The 18,737-nt window shown below is 45.1% G+C and overlaps 1 protein-coding gene across 6 annotated transcripts; it reads left to right on the top strand.

Moving 5' to 3' along the window:
- Positions 1 to 576: 576 nt before the first annotated feature.
- MRNIP (MRN complex interacting protein) lies at positions 577 to 18,728 on the top strand. Of its 6 annotated transcripts, none has more exons than XM_081232855.1 (8): positions 577 to 939; positions 3,276 to 3,335; positions 9,510 to 9,598; positions 13,533 to 13,608; positions 14,844 to 15,001; positions 16,301 to 16,388; positions 16,663 to 16,764; positions 18,068 to 18,728. In XM_081232855.1, the coding sequence occupies exons 3-8, from the start codon at positions 9,588 to 9,590 to the stop codon at positions 18,554 to 18,556; spliced, it is 924 nt and encodes a 307-aa protein (XP_081088981.1). In that variant the 5' UTR covers positions 577 to 939; positions 3,276 to 3,335; positions 9,510 to 9,587; the 3' UTR covers positions 18,557 to 18,728. The 6 variants fall into 6 exon arrangements, with proteins under 6 accessions (XP_081088981.1, XP_081088978.1, XP_081088977.1 ...); XM_081232851.1 differs by lacking the exon at positions 577 to 939 and adding an exon at positions 996 to 1,160; XM_081232854.1 differs by lacking the exon at positions 577 to 939 and adding an exon at positions 1,073 to 1,160 and having other exon boundaries at positions 3,276 to 3,547.
- Positions 18,729 to 18,737: the final 9 nt, after the last annotated feature.

The raw sequence follows: 18,737 nt of genomic DNA, 5'->3' as shown, positions 1-18,737 counted from the left end.
ACCCTTGCCCGCGCACGTCTGGTCTCACCTATAACTGCTGTTATGGACACTTTGTAACCTCCTTGCTTCCCAACAACACACGTGCCAGCATTTTCACTACAAACTCTTTGTAATGGACCTGCATAATGTTCCACTCTTTAGAATACTTATTTCCGTTTTTTCCTGTTATACTTCCGTTAACACTACTGCATAAACAATAAATCTGCGTGATTCAGATTATTAGGAGATAACTGCCAGATTGTTTTTCCCTTTTACCGTTCTATCAGCATCCTTGTCAGGATTGGGCGTTTTTAATTTTCTTTTAACAAGATTATTTATGTTGTCAGGCACGTGGAAATGTCTTGGCGGGTTGGCGTTAAGGTGAGGTTGGGACATGAGGGGTGCAATATTTTTCCTCTATGCCTAGACTGGGACTTGGGCTCCACCTTTTAGAGCGGGTCTTCGGGACTGCAGTAAGGACTGGTTTCTTTTTCAACCGCCAGGCGTCTCCGTTTCCCTCTCCGAGAAGCGTAGGGTTGGTGAACTGCCTATCTTCCCAGGATTCTCGGTGCTCCGGCTCAAACGTTAACTAACCACCTCTGACCAGAGATCCTGAAAATTCCTACCGTGGGCCCCAGGGAGTGGGCCCGAGCAGGGAGGCGCCCTCCGGCTCCCTCTCCCCGACTTGAAGAAGCAGAAGAAACTGTACCAGCAAAGGCCGGACCCCCAGCGGCGGCTGGAGACCCAGCCCTTGCAACTTCAATCTTCCCAGGGAGCCCGGCGGAAACGCTGGTTTAGATAGAGACGGGAACTGCTTCGGGCTGAGACAGACAACCAGTGACCTGACTGACGCAAACCCCAAACAACGCCCGACTCGGCAGCAGAGATACGGCCCGAGTCCTGAGGTCGCCCGGGGTCCCAGCTGACCGCCGACTAACGCTGAGCTTTCCGGTGGCCCAAGTGCGCACTAGGGGCGAAGCTCGAGTGGGCCGGAGCGCAGGGGGCACGCTCTCCAGGGGCGGTGCCTGAGGCCAGAGGGGCCCGAGTGCCGGAAGTGGGCGGAGCCAGGGCGGACAGGGTAGCGCGGCGCACGCGCGGCGGCGACGGCGGGCGCAATGGCGCCTCCTCAGCGTGTTCGGGTGTTGCGGTGCTCCTGCTGCCGCCTCTTCCAGGCGCACCAGGTGGGGCCTCCCCCTCCTCAGAGCACGGGGATGGCGGGCAGGACGAGGTGGGGTCGCGGGGGCCAGACCTCCTCCCCCAGGCGTGGGCGGGCAGGACGAGGTGGGGTCGCGGGGGCCAGACCTCCTCCCCCAGGCGTGGGCGCCGTCTCGTGCGGTTGCGGGGTGTGTCTGGGTCCAGGACAAATGACCATGTCTGTCCTGAGAACTAGGTTTTATTGATGTCGCTTCTGCATAACGTTGTTCTGGGCTTTTTTCGGTTTTTGCTTGGTGGTTGTAAGATTCGCAGAAACCAGCCAATGGTTTCTGCCGAGGCGGCCTCGTGAACTCTTATCTGGCGGGTGGTCGGGCACACCAGGTTGAGGGTAGAGGACAGCCTCCTCTGTGCAGAGCCTAGCCCCCAAAATGGCTCTTTCATTTAAATACAGGGAAATGATAGTTTTAAAAACTGAAGCACGACTGGGCACCCCTGCCGACACACTCTTTGGCTCTGCCCGTAGTGAGGGACTGGACGCCTCCTCAGAGTGTAAATAATCTCGCGCCTTTAAACCGGATAATCGAAGTTTCTAAAACGTAATGCTTCCCTGACTCAAAACGTAAAATAGGGGATGTCACTTAACCTGTTCTTTCCTGAATCACGTTCTGTCTCCCTGCTTGGTGCTGTCAAGGTTGTCATTGTATCCGCTTCTGGTAGTCCCCTGCTAATCTGCTGTGCCCTGAAGGGTAGCATCAAATTGCATACGAGATGTATGTACAAACATACACAACGTATGTTTACAAGCTAGGAAGAGGCTGGGTATGCACCTGTAAGTTCGCTGTGACTTTGTAAGGGTCATTTTAGGGGCTTAGAAACTTTTTACTTATTTCATTTTTTTGGTTCTAGGAGTTGAGAATAAATGGGAATCATTTCCACTTTTAAATTATTATATATATAATGTAGTTCGTGTTCTCATGGGCATTTTCAACTCTGAAAAGTGATTTGAAAGCAAGTGGGAAATGAGGGTTAACAGTTTAATTCCAAGTCGGCTGTGTATCAGGCAGTTTCACACATCTCATTTAATTTCAACAGCCTCTGAATTCTGTATCTTCATTCCCCAGAGCCAGCCAGTTACTGTGTGTCCTTCCAGACCTTTTATTATTTTTTTAATGCATTTCTTACTTGCATATGTACCTGTAGAAGATACACAGTATTTTTATGGTGTTTGAAGGTAGATGCTGAGAAGTGGAATCTTAGGATATACCCACTTAAATTTGTAATAGATGCTGCTTGTCCTCCTTAGAATCCTTTTAGGTACTTCCCCAAAAGCCCTGATGGTTTTTGTATTAGGATCATATTAATCATGTTAATTTTTATGAATCAACCGAGACATCTTTGTGATGTCAAGCATGGCATTTCATTCCATCTCTTTAAAAAGTTTTGGTGCCCCTTGATAACATTTCCTTTGTTGCCTTTACACATGGATTTATTTCTTTATCTCTTCTAAGTAGATGTTTGCTTATAAGCTATATTAATTTTTGAAGATATATTAATTTTCTACCTAGCCCCTATATTAAATTGTCTTACTAGTTTTAGTAGTTTTTCATTTAGTTATCTTGGGTTTTAAAGAAATAAATCATATCATCCATAAATAAGGATAGTATTTTTTTTCTTTCCATTTTCATACCTCTTGCTATGTTCTCTTTTCCAATTCCATCAGTTACTACATCCAGAAAAAAAATGGTAAATAATAGTGCAGATCCTTGACTTGTTCTTGACTTTCATGGGAATGCTGATGGTGATTCTGCAGCTTTAGAGCTGGATGTAAGGCATTTTATTATGTTAAGAGAGAATCCATCTAGTCAGATTTATCAAGAATTGAAATATCATGGAATTTTTTTTGAGAACCACAGATAGTAGAGATTTAATTTGATTTTGTTTCATATGGATAGCCAGTTTCCCAGAACCACTTATTAAATAGTCTCTTCTTTCTTCACCTTTATAATATACTAAATTTTCATACATGTGTTGGTTTGTTTCTGGACTCTTTATTCTTTTCCACTGATCTCTTTATTATTTCTGATCCAGTTCCACCTGTTTCAAATAATTACTTTAGGTATAATTCTGAAATTTCATTGTAGGTGAAAAAGAGTCTCAAATGGACATGCAAAGCTTGTGGAGAGAAGCAGTCATTTTTGCGGGTGAGTCCCAAGCAGCAGAGTGTCTAATACCCATACCAGGAAGCAAGTGGGACCCAGCCCTGCAGAAGCATATTTCTCATGGAACCCAGTGTTCCATTATTGGCTCAAGTTCATTGGATATAGCGCTCCTGCTCCCTAAGATCATCTTCCTTCAGGAAGCGAAATGAATAGAGCAGTGCCTGGAAAGTTACCTGCCTTTTTTTATTCAGTCAGTAAGTATTTACTGAGTAGCTTCTGTATGCAGGCATAGGACACAAGGGAAGGTAAGACCATGTTGTTATTGCCTTCACCGATCTGCTCTTGTGGAACAGGATGAGAAACTTAAAACACACACACGTAATTTAAAACTAGACTGAGCAAAATTAGAGGAAAGTACAGGGGTCTGTAAGAAGATAACTGAGTAATCAGACCTAACTGGGGATGGGCAGACAGCTGTTGGTAGATGCAGGGGTGTGAGAGGGGGCAGGCAGGGTGTGAAGGTAGTCAGGAGATGAAAGAGCATGGGGACTGAAGGGAGCATGTTGTAAATGCTCTTATTAGCCCAATTCTTTCACCCAGCATCACAGGTCTTTTCAAGTCCATACTTACTGACCCACTTGATCTCTCATATCACAGGGTCCTCACTGAGCCCCTTGTTCACTTGCTCCAGCCCTTGATGCCACCTCTCCAGCCTCATCTCATCATTCTCCTCCTTCAGCCATAAGGGCTTTTCCTTCTGACCTTGAAACAATCCAAACCTGCTTCCCTCTTAGGGCCTTTGTGCTCATTGTTGGGGCTTCCCCTAGTTAATCGCATTACCCTGATCAGAAATATAGGCGAGTGTGTTTATGTGAGTATTGTCTATCTGAGACTGTAAATTCCATGGGAACAGAGGCTTTGCCTATTTTACTTATATACCCTTTTTAAAAAAATTGAAGTATAGTTGATTTACAATATTATGTTAGTATCAGGTGTATAGCAAAGTAATTCAGTTATACATATTTTTTCTTATTCTTTTCCATTATAGTTTATTATAAGAAATTGAATGTAGTTCCCTGTGCTATACAGTAAATCCTTGTTGTTTATCTATTTTATATAGTGTGTATCTGTTAATCCCATACTCCTAATTTATTCCTCTCCCCCTCTTCCCCTTTTGGTAACCATAAGTTTATTTTCTATGTCTGCATGTTTCTGTTTTGTAAATAAATTCACTTGTATTATTTTTTTAGATTCCACATATAAGTGATATCATATAATATTTGTCTTTGTCTGACTTGCTTCACTTAATATGATACACTCTAGGTCCATCCATGTTGTTGCAAATGGCAATATTTCATTCTTTTTTATGGCTGAATAATATTCCATTATATGTGTGTGTGTGTGTGTGTGTGTGTGTGTCTGTGTCTGTATACACACACACACATACATACACCCCATATATTCTTTATCCATTCATCTGTTGATGGACAGTTATATACCCTTTTTTGTATGTTTTGCTGATATACTCTTGGCACCTAGCACAGTGCCTGTCACAGTCAGTGCTTGCTCAAGTAATGTTTGTTGAATGAGTAAGTGACAAACCCAACATTGTTGGGCATTTAGGTTGATTTTAGTTTTCATTGTTATGAACAACTCTGCAATGAAGCTTCTTACAAATACCTCTTTCTTCACTTGACCAATTATTTCCTTAGGACGAATTCCTAGAAGTTAAATCAGAGGAATTCTTTTGACCAAGGTTCTTTCAGTTGCAAATAATAGGAAAAAAACACTTCAGCAAAATTTAAAATGTACTGGCAAGGTAATGGGGTATCTTGGGGGGATCCAAGGAAGGAGCTTCATCCTTGACCCCTTGAAGAACCAACCCCAAGAACTGAAAAGCTGCCAACAACACAAGCATCATCTTTTCCCTCCCTTCTCCTCCCTTCACCCAGTTTCTCCCTATACCTTCCTCCCTCTCTCCCTATCTCCTCTCCTTCCCTTCCTCTCTGTTCCCAGTTCACAGTAACATACTCCACTCACAGACCACAGAATCTCATTTCAAACCAACTGGAATAGCTGAGTCCCAATTATAAACTCCTGGGAGAAACAATCTGATTGACCTGGATGATTCAGATGTCCACCGCTGGTCCAGTCAGTTGGGATGGGTGGGAGTGGGGACAATTTGGTCATCTGTCAGTAAGTGTAGCTGCTGAGGCCTACCTTGAGACTGGGTCTCAGAAGGCAGGGGCTGGCTCATAGCTTGTGACTGCTGCTTGTTTTAGATGTCAGCATGTATTTCTGAATTCCTGAGGAAGCTTTGCCTTCCTCTCAGCACCCCCATGCTTGTGCAGTGGTATATGGCTTATGACTGACTAGGCCACAGTAACAAACAGACACCAAAATCGTGGCTTAACGCAATAGAAGTTGTTTCTCTTGCTCTTGTAACACTCCTGGGAGAGATTGAGATCAGCAGGGCAGCTGTCCTTGGTAGGGTCATCCGGGGACCCAGGCACCTGTAATCTTGAGGTTCTGTTATTCCCTGAGGCTTGTCTCCCACTGCCTCTTGCCCCTCAAAGGAGCAAGATCAGGGAGGAGCTACCCAGGAAGGATCTGGAAGTGGCTTACATTCCACTGGGAAGAACCTAGTCTCATGGCCACACCTGACTGCAAGGAAGACTGGAAAATGTAGTCTAGTCTGCTCCCAGATGAGGGGAGAATGCATTTCAGTATTCAGGCAGCAGTCTCTGCTATGCAGGAGAGCATACACCCTACCAGTTATGCCAGACGTAAGTTGTCAGTCATTTTAGAATTTTGTTTTTCAATTTATTTTGTTGACGTATAGTTGAATTACAATGTTGTGCTAATTTCTGTTGCACAGCAAAGTGATTCAGTTTTTTATATACATATACGTGTGTGTGTGTGTATACACACACACACACACACATACACATCCTTTTTCATATTTTTTTCCATTATGGTTTATCACAGAATATTGAATGTAGTTCCCTATGCTATATAGTAGGGCCTTGTTGCTTATCCATTCTATATATAATAGTTTGCATCGCTAATCCCAAACTCCCAATCCATCCCTCCCCCAACCCACTCCCTCTTGGCAGCCATAGTCAGTTATCAGTCTTTTTAAACTTTGCCTTTCCCCTCTCCAGTTCCTTTCCTCCCATTCTCACTTGAACTTTCCCCAAACGGGATTTCAGCCCCCACCAGTCCGCTAAAATTGCTCATGTCAAAATCAGCAATGGTCTCTGTGTTGCTAAAAATAATGGTTGGTTCTCAGTCCTCAAGTGACTTGACTTATTGGTGGCATTTGTCAGAGTTGGTTACTTCCTCCTCCTTGAAGCATTGTCTTCATCTGGACTTGTCGTCATCCTGCTCCTGGTTTTCCTCCTGTCTTCCTGGCTGTGTTTCCACCCTCGTTGCTAGTTTTTTCCCATCTCCTCATCTTCTAAACCTTAGAGTACTCTGGTTCTCAGTTTTTTGACCTCTTGTCTAGCTACACTCATTCCCGTGGTCATCTGAGATGAGACAATCTAACAATTCTCAAATGTCCATCTCAGACCCCAGACCTGCCCCTGAGCTTGGGTATGCTTCCAACCACTTACCGCTCTGCTGGATATCTAAGAGGCATCCCAAACCTGTATCCCAAAACGAAGCCCTCACCTTACCCTCACCAACCTGCTCTTCCCACAGTCATCCCCAACTCTTAAGTGCCAAGTCCCTCTTTCTAGTTGTTTGGGCTACAAACCTTGAACTCATCCCTGATTCCTCTTTTTCTTTTACACTCTTCATCTGATCCATCAGCACATTTTGCCGGCCCTGCCTTCAGGATATACCCAGACTGTGCCCACTTGCTACCACCGTGGTCTGAGTTGCCTCAGTATTTGCTACGACCTCCTGACTGGTCACCTGCTTCTGCCATACAGTCTCAGCACCACAGCTGCAGGGTCCTACTGAAACATATGCAAGATCATGTCAGACCTTCCAGGTTAGAGCAACATTCATGCTCCTACAGACAGGGCCAGGTTGGGGCATGGGGCTGTGTGAAATGAAACTGTGGGGCCCCTTTTCAAAAGCAGAAAAAAAAAAAACCTGCTATTAAAGGCACTAGAGGGCCTCCCTGGTGGCGCAGTGGTTGGGAGTCCGCCTGCCGCTGCAGGGGACACGGGTTCGTGCCCTGGTCCGGGAGGATCCCACATGCCGCGGAGCGGCTGGGCCCGTGGGCCGTGGCTGCTGGGCCTGCGCGTCCGGAGCCTGTGCTCCACGGCGGGAGGGGCCACAACAGTGAGAGGCCCGCGTAACGCAGGAAAAAAAAAAAGGTACTAGAATATTAAGCTTTTCCTTTGTTTCATGGTCTCCTGACTTTTCCTGATGTCTTTTATTTACTAGTTTTAAAATTTACTATTTAATATCTTCCTGTGTAAAGAAAAACTAACATTTAAAATTGTGCAACACCATTTATATTGTGCAACACCGGTTATAAATGCAAAGAGCATTTAGTACATATGCGGAACATATGCAGAGTAATATAAGAGCATTTGGTGTATACGTAGAATCATCAAAATTGCACAATTTTTATTTTGTAGCTCATACGTGCCTACATGTTTCATTCCTACCAGAACAGTGGAGATGTTGCAGAAAATTAACTATTTTTACTTCACTGCTTGATACATGCACATTCCACCCATACTCTCAACCTTTAGCTCACTGATGAGTAAGGAAGTACTGAGAGGAAAAGGAACTGGGAAAGATTGCCCTATCTTTCCCTTTTTTTTCCTGTGTTATTATTTTCAGCATAGGCTATTCTAGGGACGTAACAGGAGTAAGAAAAGATATGACACGTTTCCTTTGTTGTTCATGTTTTTTAGAATACCCTTGCCTCCTTTCTGCAACTGAAGCAAGTTCTGATTCCAGTGGAAAGCCTGGCCTCTCAGGCTGAGGTTGTCCCCCATGTACTTTGGTTGTGCTTTACTTTGTGTTGCTGTAAAGAAAGTTCTAATGAGGAAAAAAATAAGTAGTAAATGTTCTCTTTTGGGGGGAAAAAAAAGACTTGTACACACCGTCTGAACTTGGAGTCTCACTGAACTCCCACACCTTGTGAGTTCACTGCAATTCTGTGCTCCTCAGTCATCAGGCATGCTGTATACAAAAGGAGTGACAAAAAACAGTGGACACATTTGGTGTCCACGACTCGCAAGCATGCTTCATTATCTTATCAGACTGTACTTACACAAGTTCAAAGATTATTAAGAATTTCAAGGTGGAGACAGCAGAGCAGATCTCAGGCCTATAAGGCTGACTGCCTGTAACGGGGCCCACACTCTCAAACCTCCTCTCCCACCATCTTCCCCCTAGACCATTCAGCTCCAGCCACTTGGCCTCCTCACCGTTCCTCCAAAATGCCAGGCTCAGGGTCTTTGCACTCCTTTCCGTTTCATTGCTTCTGCTGAATGTTCTTCCCCCAGGTATCTACGTGGCTTGTTTCCGCCTATCTTCCTATTTTGTGCTCAGATGTCACCCTCTCAGTGGTCCACTCCTTGACTTCTTGATCACACATCTAAAATTGTCTACTGTGTCCCCACTCTGCCCCACCCCGCTTCATTGCCTTACTTTCCTCAGAAGCACTTCTCACCATCTGATGGCCATATGGTGACTTATGTGCTTATTATCTGTCTCTTCTCGCTACAGTGTGAGCTCCATGATGACAGTAGTGTTTGTCCATTCCTGTATTGTGTTGTCCTTACCTAGGTCAGGGCCTGGCACATAATAGGTGCTTAATAAATATTTATTGAACAAATGAGTGACTGCTAAGTGAAAAAATGTATCTCATCTATTTCATATTCTTTTGATAGTGAGTGAGGTGTATCGCTTCATATGTTTATTGGCAATTTGCGTTACTTCTCTTCTGAATTCCTTATGTTCATTAACCAATTTGTGTGGGATTTTGGGTTGAGTTTGGCTTTGATATATAAAGTTCAGGGTGATGGTGGGCAGCCAGATAGACTGAAACTATTAGTCCCTGAGACTGTTAGTTTGTAAATCACTGCAGAAACAGCAGTCATTGTTTGGGTTCCTGCATGGTGCTTTGGGCCTTGAGAGGTACAGTTTTATCCTCCCGGGGCTGCAGCTCTAATGGATCTATTTCTCAGCATTCTGTCATCACTTTTTAAACTTGATATTTTTGTTTGTTTGTTTGTTTCTCAGGCTTACGGTGAGGGCTCTGGTGCTGACTGTAGACACCATGTCCAAAAATTAAATCTGCTGCAGGGACAGATTTCAGAGATGTCACTCAGGTATGGTAATTTGAGGGAGGCATGGTTATCTTGCCCTGTTTTTATCTTGAGTGGATGGTGGAAGTCTATGATGGAGAAATCCCTTAGAGTTCCATGTCTTACAATATGGCAATTAGATATTGAACAGTCTTCCCACTGAAATTAATTTAAAATGCCAGCCACAATATTTTAAATGCACTGAAGAGATGACAAGAAGGTAAGTAACCATCAGAAGCCAAAAATGAAGCAAAAGCCAAAACCCAGAGAATAAGCAGCTGGGCTGCTGAGGCGACTGAAACCTGTTGCCCTTCAGCTTCCATGCATCTGGGAGGGAAGCAGGAGACAAAGACAAAGCCGAGGGTCTGTTCACTGTGGGAAGGTCCAGAGGAGACCACCACATAAAGCTGAGTCCCCAAAGGACTACACCCTCAGCATACAAATGAACTAGAAATGCACCCCCTCCATAGCAGGGACCCAGCCTGTGTTGACCTTGGCACTGACTGAAGAAGAGAAATACTGCTCCAGGATTTTATAAGCACAAGGAATCTGTCACATGGCCTTTAAGCCTTTTACACATGCTGTGTGAAAAGTCTCAAGCTGAGAACTTATTTTTAAATTGTCCCAGGAAGCAGAGGTAAATGCAGCTCCTTTTTGGAGCAATACATCTTCAACCCAGGTATCAAAGAATTCCCACATATAAAGTTCCAAGGAGCATATACCCAAAGTTAAAAATCATTTAACTTACTTAAGGAAGTATGTCACCATGAGCAAAAGACAGCAGAAATGACAGAAAAATCAGACCCCAAAAGAGTTCAGAATACATAATAATTCATGTTTAATATATTTAATGAAATTAAAAGAGGGGGGTTGCTAATATGAGGAGCAAGAGACTTTAAAAAATAACCAGTTTTTTAAAAAAAACAACCAAAAAGTTTGTAGAAATGAAAAGTATAGTCATTGAAATTAAAAGTTTAGTGAACCATTAAACAGATCAAGTGCAACTGAAGACAGAATTAGTGAAATGGAAGATCAATCTGAAGAAATTAATCACAGTGCAGCACAGAAAGACAAAAACATAAGTTCAGAGACATGAAGGCTACAGAGAAGAGTTCCAGCAGGAGATAATAAAGAGAAGGGGACAAAGGCAATATTAGCAGGGAAATGAACAGAACATTTTCCAGAATCAAAGGGCTTAGATTCAGGAAACACAGTAAATCCCAAACTAGATGAAAACATTGTGTATGTAGGAAATCCTAATGAGCCTATCTATACAAAAGCTACTAGAACTAATAAGTTAATTTAGCAAGATCACAAGGATACATGGTCGACATACAAAACTAAATTTTATTTTTATATAAATGTAGTGAACAGTTGGAAAATAATTTTAAAAATCAAATACCATTTATAATACCATCAAAAAATAAAATACATAGGGATAAACATAAAACACAAAAATGTGCAAGAAATTTTCAGTAAAAAATACAAAACATTGCTGAGAGAAATTAAAGAAGATCTAAATGAAGAAATACGACATGTTCATGGATTGGAAAACTCAATATTGTTAAGATGTCAGTTCATCGTAAATTGATCTGTAGAGTCTGCCATTAGGTTCCAATCAAAATTCCAGCAGTTTTTTTTTTTTTTTAAGAAATTGACAAACTGATCCTAAAATTTATATAGAAATGCAATTGCCAAAACAATTCTGATAAAGAACAAAACTGGAGGACTTCTACAGCCTGATTCACTATAGATTCACTATAACACTATAGCAATCAAGATGACAGTGTGATTTTGGTGAAAGGGTAGACATATAGATAACATCAGAAGGCAAATGAAGGGACTTCCCTGGTGGTCCAGTGGTAAAGAATCCGCCTTATGCAGGGGACATGGGTTCGATCCCTGGTCAGGGAACTAAGATCCCACATGCCGCAGGACAGCTGAGCCTGCACACCACAACTACTGAGCTCACACGACTCAACTAGAGAGCCTGTGTGCTGCAAACTACAGAGCCCACATTCTCTTGAACCCGTGCGCCACAGCTAGAGAAGAGAAAACCCGCACACCACAACTAGAGAGAAGCCCACGTGCCACAACTGAGACCTGACACAGCCAAAAATAAATAAATAAACAGATTCAATGAAGGATGAAAAAAAGGCAAGTGAATAAACAAATAGTGGTATTTTCATACAATAGAATACTACTCAGCAACAAAAACAACATGGGCAAACCTCAAAAACATTGCTAAGTGAAAGAAATCAGACACAAAAGACCACATACTGTAGGGATGAGTGGTATTCTGGGGAGGGGGAATCACCTACAAAGGCATATAAGGGAACTTTGGGATGATGACAATTTTCTATATCTTGCTAATTATATCTCAATAAATTTTTTTTCTATGTCTTGATGGGAGTAATAGGCTCAAAGATAAAATTTACCAAACTCATCTAACTGTACACTTAAACTGGTACATTTTAGTGTATATTAATTATAAATTATACCTCAATAAGTTAATTTTAAAAGACACAAAAAATCTGCCCTTAGACACACCAACATAATGAAATTGCAGAACATGGAAGACAAAGGGAAGAGTTGAAAAGTAGCTGGAGAGAAGAGATCACCTACACAAGAACAGTAGACACCCAGCTTCTCAGGGGTAACATTAAAAGCGAGAAGACAGACCATTACCTTCATATTGCTGAGAGATGTTCTGTAGTTGATGGAGTTGAGTTCCTGAATCACAGTACGGTGAGCAGAGTTCTGGCTAGTAGCTGCTAGGACACTGCTCACCTGGACATTGGGAGTATCGACCATGTGGCACAGTAGGCAGTTCATACGCATAATCTTTTTTTTTTTTTTTTTTCGGTACGCAGGCCTCTCACTGCTGTGGCCTCTCCCGTTGCGGAGCACAGACTCCGGACGCGCAGGCCCAGCGGCCATGGCTCACGGGCCCAGCCGCTCTGCGGCACGTGGGATCTTCCCGGACCGGGGCACGAACCCGTGTCCCCTGCATCGGCAGGCGGACTCTCAACCACTGCGCCACCAGGGAAGCCCCATATGCGTAATCTTATTTCATCTTCCTCATCCCCCTGTGAGGATAATTGGCTTCTGTTTACAGATGAAAACACTGAGGTAGAGGTGCTCACATTTGGTAGAGTTGGGGCTCTCACTGTAGTTCTCTAGAGAGAGCTCCAGTCTGATTGTGTGATGTAACAATCCTGTCTGACATGGGTGGATGTGGCTTTGGCGCTAACCTTCAGTCCTTGCACTATGAATGTTTTCACTGGCCATCCAGCCTTACTGCAGGCTGCAAAGGTTCCAGCTCCTCACTCTGCTTTATGTGGTAAAAGAGCCCTGCTGTCCCTGGGAGGCTGGATGAAGTCACTAGGACACATCAAGCTCAGTAAAATGCCTTCTCCTGTAGTGGTTGAGATATAATACAACTGTAAAGACACTCATGACCCTGTGCAATGGGGACATCTCCATTGCTGATGGGAGGGACTCTGTGCTATGAGTTCAGCTGACATTAGTCTCTGTGTTCAGGCACTGAGCAGGGCACATGCACATGTATTGTCTCATTTATCTTCACAGTGACCCTTGCAATATTATCCCCATTTGTAAATACAGAAACTGGGATACAGTGATAATACCCAGAATCACACTGTCAGTGACAGCCAGTCATTGGCAAAGCCATGATGCAAACTCTGGTCTCTGGGTTAAGAGTGCCACTTCTTCCCTGTGTCACTTTTCCTCTTGTTCCAAGTAACAGATGGTCCCTCTGCCTTCTGAACTGCTGGAAGATTACCAAATCACACTGAAACAACACAGATAAGTTCTAAGTTCCCCTAAACCGGCTTTGATATCCACGTCAAGTCCGTGCATCTCGCCATTGCCATCTTCATTGTCCTTCATCTTCCTGGTCATTTTACAAAGGACAACTGTTCAATCTTTCCCGAAGGTCTCTGGAAGAATCCATAAATGCCGACGAGGAGGAAAATGCACGTCCTCGGCAGGCTGTGCCTGCAAGCCTGCAGGTAAGCCAGCGGCGCCGTCTCGGCCCAGATGCCTGAGCCGGCTCTGTCACAGAGGGGGGTTCCATTTGTTCATTCATTCCTCATTTCTTCAGCAAATGCTTGTTGATGTCACCGAATGATGAGCACTTGGCTTACAGCTACAGGGAACACAAGAATGAATACACCTAACCCTTTCACGTGTGTGGGGACAGCAGTGTGAAATAATGACAATACTGTGAAAAGAGCTTTTCCTTCTGGCTGCTTGGTGAACTCTTCCGAACTCAGCTTGAACTTCACCTCCTTGTGCTTCTCCCCTCGTCCCACAGCACTCTCAGCACACTTGTGGTAGGGAAGGCATGCTGTTGTAAAGTGCCTGGGTTTCCATGTTCCCTTTCTCCAGACTGAGCCCCACAGCAGGGCTTACATCCAGTTGTTCATTCCCAGGGCCTGGTTCAAGTAGGTACTCAATCAGTGTTTGGATGGGCAGTGCATGTAAGAGTTGGAGTGACTGAGTAGGTGACGCCATGGGTACGCAGAACACTGTGTCCTGCCAGGGACGGGGAGTGGGAACAACTGACAGGCTTCCTGGCAGAGTCCCACCTCTGCTCACAGAATCACACTGGCAACGCCCACTGTCCAGGTGCTGTTCATATTTTTATTATATCAATAAATAGGGGAGATGCTCGTAAGCACACTAACACATCAGCTCTTGCATATTTGGGTCTGTACTTCCAGTTTCTTTACGTACAGACAATCTTTCATCATTCCTTCTGTAAGAAACACTTGTTTGCATCCTGGAGTTTTCACTTACATCATATCTTCTATGTTGCTATATAGCTTTCAATTCTTTTCATTTCTAAAAAGTACCTGCAGTATATAGTAGATATGGCAATGTTTATTCCCTTATTGGGCATTTAGGGTGTTCGCAAACTTTTGCTACTATAAATATTTGCTATTATTTGTAACACTTTGAGCATCTTTATGCCTTTGTCTTCATTTGGAACTACTGGGCCAGGGAGTGTGGACATTTGCAAAGTTCTTGGTAAAGTTCTTGTGACCTGCAGCTTTCCCGAAGTGTGTGCCAGTGTGCTGCATTCAAGATATCTGTCCCCCATTACCTTCCAATCAAATTCCTTTCCTGGTGACGGTGTAGACACGGGTCCTGAGGCCCTTAGGCCTCAGAGTTGCACTGGAGATTTTCAGTAAAGGTGTCTGCTTTCCAACTCTGAGAATAAACTTACTTCCCAATCCTGTAGGAAAAACTCCAGCCCTCAAAGAACCGCTGGCTGAAGTATCTGGAAAGGGACTCCAAAGAACTGCAGCTGGAAGAAGGAGGAGTGTGTTTCAACAGACAGCCCTCATCCAACAGAGAGAAGCCAGACCCTCCCTTCAGTACAGGCCTGCCTAGAAAAAGGTGCCAAGCTAGTAGCTAATCCAGCCCTCACCCATGCCCACCTCGCTGACCTACAGTTGGGGGGACTGACGAGCAGCTTCCTGTGGTCAGCAGGAAGCCTGAGGGATGTGAGCCAGCAGGCGCCATCACTGCAGGCCCTCTGGCGTGGCCAGGCACCAGGTGCAGCCAGTGCAGAGGTGAGGGCTAGGCAGGATTCCAGTGGGGGCGTCTTTTATGATGCTCACTTAATTCTGAACATCTAGACTGCACTGATCTCAGGGAAAACTTAAGGGCAAGGTTGAGAAAGTGAAGTGGGGCCAGAGAAACCGACAGGCCTGGGAACCTTTAGCTGAGAGCAGGAATGACCTGACTTTCATGGGTCTCTTCTCCAGTCTTAATCTGCATTTCAGTGAGGTGTTTTTTTTTTTAAGATTTATTTATTTATTTTATTTATTTTTGGCTGCATCGGGTCTTAGTTGCAGCACTCGGGATCTTCACTGAGGCATGCGGGATCTTTCGTTGTGGCACCCAGGCCCTTCATTGTGGTGCACGGGCTTCTCTCTAATTGTGGCATGTGGGCTTTCTCTTTATTTGCAGCGCGCAGGTTTTCTCTCTGTAGTTGTGGCGCGCAGGCTCCAGGTTGTGTGGCCTCTGTAGTTGTGCGCGGGTTCCAGAGCGCGTGGGCTCTGTAGTTTGGGGCGTGTGAGCTCAGTACTTGTGGCGTGCGGGCCTACTTGCCCCATGGCACACGGGGTCCTAATTCCCATGTCCCCTGCATTGGAAGGCGAATTCTTTACTGCTGGACCACCAGGGAAGTCCCTCAGTGCGTTTTCTGAGAGACTGCCTCATCTAGATTAGGATGGCTCTTCCAGGGCAGATGCTATTGGGAGGTAGATTCCAGTTCAGAATAAGAACTTTCTAGCAACTACAAGCTATAGACCAGAGAAATGGACTGCCTTAGATGTCATTAGGCAACCTGTTGGCAGTGGGGCAGAAGCTGAGCAGCCAGTGGGTAAGCTATAAGGGATGGCAAGGTCCCTACCTGTGCTAGGTGTCAGACCAGGTGACCACCAAGTCAGACTGAGGGCCACTGTTCAATGGTAGAACTGGGTCCTTTTTTTTAAAATTTTTATTGAAGTATAGTTGATTTACAATTTGGTGTTAGTTTCAGGTGTACAGCAAAGTGATTCCGTTTTATACATATATATATATATATATATATATATATGTATGTGTATATATATATATCCTTTTTGAGATTTTTTTTCCATTGTAATTACAAGAAAGACTGGATTCTTGACAGCACTTTCCCTCTGCCAGGAAATGGAGCCAGAGCACAGTCCAGCCTCCATGCAGCCCTAATGTCCAGGACACCAGAAACTGTGAGGTCACCTTGAAGTCCCTGAAGGTCAGTGATTGAGGACAGTGTCCCAATGTCCACTAAGCAGATGCAGGATTTTTAACTTGTTTTGTGGACAATTAAAGTATCAGACTTACACCCCCTAAAAGCCCAACTTCCCGCGTGGGTGTCTTGTTTTCTGTGTCTTAAGCCAATTCCTTTCTCTGGCCTGCACTGTTTCCCTGCCACGCTCCTCCTGTCACTGATGTTAACTCGGGGTCAAAAGGGCAGCTTGATGCCTTGGAGGCAATCAAGGTTGACCAGTAGGGCTTTTCTGCATTAGGACCGTTCCCTTCATTCTGCATGGAGTACCGGGTCTTTGTCAGACTGTTCAGCTTGGGACCTGCCCTGGGTTTCTGAGGAACTGTCACCTTCATTTATCCAGGTGGGTTCTTGTGCATTTGAGGCGCTCTCTTCACCTAGGACCTGCTCTTGTCCCTGATCCTTCAAACCTAGCAGACCTTCCAGGCTGCAGAATGCAGGTTTTGCTTTATGCCACAGGCACCCAGGCAGAGAAACTCTGCCAGGCATTTGTCACTGCCACGCCCCAACATAGGCCTGGGTCGTCCTGGCCAGCTTCAGACAGTAGTGGAGTGCGCCCGTCCAAAGCCAAGAGGCAGCGGTCAAACTCTGGTGTTGCTACTAACTAGCTATGTGGCCCCCAGGTGAGGATGTGGCCCTGAATCTCCAAACTATAGAATAATGAGTGTGACAGTTACTGATGTACCAGTCCCAGGGCTAAACATTTTTTATGCACTAATTCTCACCACAAGCCTGTTTTGTTTTGAAGGTGAGGAACTGAGGCTGGTGAAGGTTCAGTTGAGGTCACAGCACATCAGTGGCAGAACTGGCCGTCTTGAATCACTAACAACTGCCCACAGCCTCGTCCAAACTGCCTGGGGGTGGTGATGCAGGGTCCCTCCTGTCATTGCTTTCAAATTCCTTTGTAGGCAGTGAAACCCAATTTTCTTTTTTTTTTTTTTGAATTTTAGAATTTTACTTCTTCATACAGCAGGTTCTTATTAGTCATCCATTTTATACACATCGGTGTATACATGTCAATGCCACTCGCCCAATTCATCACACCCCCCCCACCCCCCGCCACTGTCCCCCCTTGGTGTCTATACATTTGTTCTCTGTATCTGTGTCTCTATTTCTGCCCTGCAAACCGGTTCATCTGTACCATTTTTCTAGGAGTGAAACCCAATTTTCAATACCCCTGGGGTATTCTGTGCAGCCCCTTCTCCAGCTTCAAAACCCTGAACATGGTTCTAGAGAGACCTTCCCAGCTGCCTGGCAATGAGCACATGGTCTTTCCAGGTGGTCTCTAGGGCCCTTCCTGCTCGAACCCCTCAGGCACTCCCTCACCTGATGCTAAGGTCCCCATGACATCCCCTGATCACATGAGAACATCTTCCTTTTTTGGGAAGCCTGGTCCTGGAATTTGGCAGAGGATTTGGAGTGACGGAGAGGGCATTTATTTGCTATGCTTTGCTAAACCTCAAAATCAAGGCATGTCCCTAGCCTGCCAGGCTACAGAATAGTAGACAGCAGAGCAGAAAGTGTCAGCGCCCAGAGGTACAGTCAAGGACTAGTACAGGCACAGGACCTCCTCTCCTTGTCCCTTGAGCCTGCTGGGCATTCTTCTGAATGGAGAACAGGGCCATCATCTTGTGTTTCCACCTCAGGACCACACTGGCCTGACAGGGAAGGTCAAAGAAGGAAGCAGTCATGAGGACTGGGACACCAGGGAGCTCGTCGTTCCTCGGGGGGAACCACCGTGTCCTGCCCAGCACGTCAGGACCGTGTCTCCTAAGTGGGAACAATTTCTTCTGCCACTTGGAAACAGCTCACATTTGGACACGGAGCCCCTGACCCCCCTGCAAAGAGGCCCCAGGCCAGCCCGGGCAACACGGACTGAGCAGGGGACCCCCAGGACCCAGACCCCAAGGGAAGGAGTCCTCTGCAGGACCCTTGGTGCACTCCAGCCTCCTCAGGCTACACACACTCCCACGCCTGAGCCCAAGAGGCTCTGTGGAAAGACCCCCGAGCAGTCAGGGGGCACAGGCCCTTGGGCAGAGGGTGGGCCCTTGGTCAAAGGGATGCAGGAGCCTTCTTCACTCGTGCGACTGTGTGACCTCTTTAAAACCGGAGAGGACTTTGATGACGATCTGTGAATTGAAACTAACGTGTTACTAATGTAGACATATTTGTTAAGTGAGCCCTTCTCCACTTGATCTCTGTGCCGCCACTGGAAACAGGGCTCCCCAAGTTGCTTTTAAATAGTAGGACTAAGGATGACTTATGGGAACTACCAAGAACCAACAATAAACATGACTATCAAACAGATCATCTCTC

The sequence above is a fragment of the Mesoplodon bidens genome (assembly GCF_964165515.1).
Source record: "Mesoplodon bidens genome assembly, chromosome: 4".
NCBI lineage: Eukaryota > Metazoa > Chordata > Mammalia > Artiodactyla > Ziphiidae > Mesoplodon > Mesoplodon bidens.
Note: the sequence above shows the minus strand (reverse complement) of the source record. Positions and strands in the feature narration are given on the sequence as shown.

Bases quoted from the DNA above. Each gene is read 5' to 3' on its own strand.
- MRNIP (XM_081232851.1), top strand. From the start codon at position 1,095: ATGGCGCCTCCTCAGCGTGTTCGGGTGTTGCGGTGCTCCTGCTGCCGC. The intron at 3,336-9,509 runs GTGAGTCCCAAG...TTTGTTTCTCAG, and splicing joins AGAAGCAGTCATTTTTGCGG to GCTTACGGTGAGGGCTCTGG. The intron at 16,765-18,067 runs GTGGGTTCTTGT...TTTCCACCTCAG, and splicing joins TGTCACCTTCATTTATCCAG to GACCACACTGGCCTGACAGG.